The following is a 4,150-nucleotide window of genomic DNA, read 5'->3' as shown; positions in this document are numbered from 1 at the left end:
ATTTTTTGTATCTATCACCTGTAGGATGCTTTAATCATTTTAAATTTTAGATGAATTAACCCAGAAGAGGCTTTCTCTGCAGGGTACTGATATTTGATGAGATGCCCAAGTGCCAACAGAGGTTCTAGCATAATCTTACCTGTAATTCTGCCTATTGTCCCAGCTGCATAGTTACCAACATAGCCAGCAACATGGGCACCAAGACTGTACCCAATTAAGTGAACGTTTTCAAACTGAAGGTACTGTTTTTCCTGCAATTTGAAAAATGCTTAAATTAGCTGTGTTTTCAGAACAACTGGTACACGTCCTACCTAAGCAAAGGAACTTGAAGCTGCAAAATTCACATCTAGACATTCCTAGAATTAGAGACTTAATCCAAAAAATGCTTCTAGTCTTGCAGTGTTTAAGGCATTAGCAAAAGGATCCGGTAGTTTGTAGGTTATTTAGCCATCATTGTTCAACTCATCTAACCTCTTGTCACACTGAAGATAGCTTTTAAAAGGGCATATCTGCAATAGTGAATCCAAGCGTCAGGTCAAACCAACGTTTTGGGTGCCTATACGCAAGCAGCAAGGCTGCTTTGACACACTGTAATTACAGTACATCAGAGCAGGCTCTATTAATAGAATCTGCTGGAGCATCGTAATTACCGCACTCCAGCACCTCGTGCATCAACATCCCTGTGCTTAAAAATGGCGACAGGAGCACTTTAACTAAAGCTCATTCAATGAGCTTTCGTTAAAGCACCTCTGCCATTATTTTTAAGTGTGGGGACGCAGATACACAAGATGCTCTGGGTGCTTTAATTACAGCAGCTCTCAGAGCCTCTCTATTTAAAGTGCCTCCCCTCCCCAGCCCCACTACTGGAGCACGTGTATAAACGCCCTTTGTTTTCAACATCAGGCTTTAGTTCTGCTCAGCCCCGCGTGGCAGCGGTTCTTTCTGCCCTCACACTTCTGGCTGCCACTGCCAGTGTCTCCGCCACCACTGCCATACCCAGCCCTGCTGCCTGGGCATCTAAACCTGTCTGACCTGCACCCACTGCCAGGGGTGCCAGATGGAGTGGGTGGGCTGGTCTCCATGGAGATTGGCCCAGGACCTCCACAGGCAGGGCACACCTGGCTAGGAGGATGGGATGGGGCCACAGGTAGATGGGGAGGTAGTATCCAGGAGTGGGACAGGCAGACAGGATCACAGCACGGCGGGGGGTTGGGGCCAGGGGCAGGGCTGCGATCAGCTCCTGGCACATCTGAGACAGGCGCTGGTTCCCTGCAGAACCGGTGCGCATTGCAATGACGTGCAGGAAGCAGATCATGGCTCTGCCTCTGAGCCTGGCCCCAGCCCCATGGCATCACCACCCTGCAATCCCAATCCCAGCTCTGGCCCCACTGGTCCCACTCCTGGACACTGCCCTCCACCTGCCTGTGACCCCATTTCATCTGCCTAGCCGAATGTGCCCTGCCCAGTCTATCTGGTACCCCGGTAGTGAATACAAAACTGGACAGAATCAAGTGGCATCTTCCTGGCCACCCCCTTTTCCCCCGGGAAGTGTAAACAGCTGTGATGGGGGGCTGAGGCCAGGTCAGCACTCCATCCCCCTGGCTCTCAACAGCTCACCAAAAGACTCCTTAAGTGGCCCTCCAGCCCAAATAATTGCCCAGCCCTGTGATAAGGCATGTCTTCGGTAAACAGAGGTGCAACCGCATGCACCAGGCTGAACGTGCCATGTCTAGAATTACACTGATGTCTTCCATGCTCCTGACTGTTAGAACTGGTATACTCTGTACCCTTGTGCAGCTGTCACTTGTGGTGCCCTGCAGTAGTTTTACCTGTAACCAGTTGAGCAACTTTGCAGTTCTTTGTCCAACCACCTTTGTGTTGTTCACAGCATCTGTATAGAGTTGGTGGGCAAGTGCCAGCCAGTCTACCACCACCACATTAGCGTCCTTTTCTCTGTTGTGGAGGGCAGACACTAGGTTGCTCAGCCACTTCTCAAATATGCCACTCATCTATCAACAGAATTAAAATGTTAGTGCTTCCTGGTCACAGAAAGCCAGATGCACACAATCCACAAGGTTCATCTTGAACTTTAAAGTATACATACAAAACTTATTGCATGTAAGATCACCAGTAGATGCTACTTTCTTTCTGCATGTTGCCCTTGATGTAAGAAATGCAGGTTTCCAGACAGACTGTGGAAGAATATTGCTTTCTCACTTTCTAGAGTGAAAGGTGATAGGTTTTTGTTGAGTGCCTTTCTTCCCTCTTCTACCAGAAATTAAATAAGATGGATCACTTATTCAGCATGTGCAACTGCAGACAGACTAGATCAGTCTAGCAGTGCTGCAACTAGTTACTCAAGAAATGGAAGAGGAAGGCTTGGTAAAGTCAGCCAACCAAATTCAGCATGCTTTCTGCATTTCTTTACCAGTTGCAACAAGCAACAATAAATAGGAGCTGCTGCAGAGCTTAAATTACAGGATCTTTAAAATAATGTCTCCAGCGCCAAGTGGTGTCTTAAACTGAACACCTGATCACATTTCCATAGCTTCATTTAGAAAGTAGAGTTACTTTGGTCAGGTTCATATAGTACAAATATGAAGTGATGCTGAAAGATTGTGGCTAGACAACAGGATTTTCAAGAATTTAAGTCTTAGCAGCACTGTGTTACTACTTCCAACGATGCCTTCAAGCATCGATCCTAGGAGCCTGCAGAGCTCAGAACACGATGATTTCAGTGTCCCGTGTGCTTTTAGACAACGATGGAAACTCAAGCAGTGCATACAATTGAGCAGAATAAAGAAAATATTGCCTCAAGCTACATAGATGTCTCCATACTTACTGTCCACCCATGAATAATAAAGAAGGTTTTAGCTGTCGCATTGAATTTGCAGTCCTCCAGGCATTTTTCTTGGTCTACAGAGAGATAGCAGCTTTCATTCTCTGGAGATGCTGAAGAGAGAAGATTAAACTTCACTTGCAGTCTTTGAGAGTGTGCAGCCGTGGTGTCATCTGGTAACAGATCAAAGGATGGGCACATAATCAATTCCTCTTGGGTGTTATTCAGCCAAACAGGTGCAAGGCAGGATCCACAGTTTAACAGAGACAGCATTTTTAAGAGTGCAATTGCTTTGCATGTCAAGCAAGGCTGTGTGGGAGGGTTTGCGCTCATAATTTACCCTGAACCACCACACCTTCGGTTTATCACCTACGCACACTGCTGCTCCAGAAAGGAGCATTTTAAGCACCGCATGGCATAGCGTTGGAAAGAGCTGCCTAGAGAGGACGCCAAACTTCTCAGACAAGTCCTCGCCTCCACCCTGTACGAGCAATTCAAGTCAGACACCCCTTGGCTTGTCACGCATCCAGTAGAGCAGCATTTTCCAGCTCAGCAGCTGGCTTGCTGCTGTCAAAAGCCCAAAGCTTCATGCTGCACACTTCAAAAGCTTCGGGAAACAGATCTCCCCATACCCGCAAACTCTGCTGAACCCAGGGGATGCCTTAATAGGAGACTGGGACTTCAGCCACTTTGCTCCAACCAAAGCTCACGCAGAATCACAAGCGTTATCGCAGACCCTCTCCTTCACATTTTGGAAAGCTGCCCACTTGCTTCAGCGCACTACCCGGAGGAGCGGCAGGCATTATCTTCCTTTGAAATGTTACAGATTACAGAGGAGGGAAAGAGAGAGGAATCCTTTTGTGGGACAAGCTGCCAGGTGCAAGAGTAGCATGCCCTCATTACGGTTTTAGCTGCAGCAGGGTCGAGCAACGCGAGGTGGGTGCTGCCGATCACCAAGACGGTCGGACTTTTCCGGGGCTCAAACAACTCCAGAAAAGCTATATGCCCGCAGAAAGCGTTGGGCTCTTACTAGAGCAGCCCCTGGGGGGGAGCTCTGAGCGAGGGGCACAGGTCTCACCCTGATCCTGGCTGCAAGCCCTTGGCGCACCAGTGCCACTCCGCGGTTTTCAACCTTCCCCTTCGCTTGCACAGCCCTGGGGAGTTTCGCGCGGAGGCGCGGAGCGCTGCCAGTGGCAATCGCTTCTGGCGGATCGCTCGACACCCAGCCCCCTCCAGCAGCAAGTGCTTTTGGGGGCGGAGGACGGCGCAGGGACCCCCAGCCCGCCCCGCCGGCTCCCCCGGGAGCCCCCC

At 49.3% G+C, this 4,150-nt stretch overlaps 1 protein-coding gene across 1 annotated transcript in view; it reads right to left on the bottom strand.

Annotated features, from left to right (window-relative positions):
* The window catches only part of LIPG (lipase G, endothelial type), a 22,888-nt gene extending 19,233 nt beyond the window's left edge, over window positions 1-3,655 (bottom strand). The window contains exons 1-3 of the mRNA XM_019518150.1: window positions 2,843-3,655; window positions 1,830-2,009; window positions 140-251 (exon numbers count right to left, since the gene is read on the bottom strand). Coding sequence (XP_019373695.1) covers window positions 140-251; window positions 1,830-2,009; window positions 2,843-3,172 — 622 coding nt within the window. The 5' untranslated portion in view covers window positions 3,173-3,655. The remainder of the gene's footprint in view (window positions 1-139; window positions 252-1,829; window positions 2,010-2,842) is intronic.
* Window positions 3,656-4,150: the final 495 nt, after the last annotated feature.

The sequence above is a fragment of the Gavialis gangeticus genome, unplaced genomic scaffold (genome assembly GCF_001723915.1).
Source record: "Gavialis gangeticus isolate Ggan-Ray unplaced genomic scaffold, GavGan_comp1, whole genome shotgun sequence".
In the NCBI taxonomy this organism is placed as follows: domain Eukaryota; kingdom Metazoa; phylum Chordata; order Crocodylia; family Gavialidae; genus Gavialis; species Gavialis gangeticus.
Note: the sequence above shows the minus strand (reverse complement) of the source record. Positions and strands in the feature narration are given on the sequence as shown.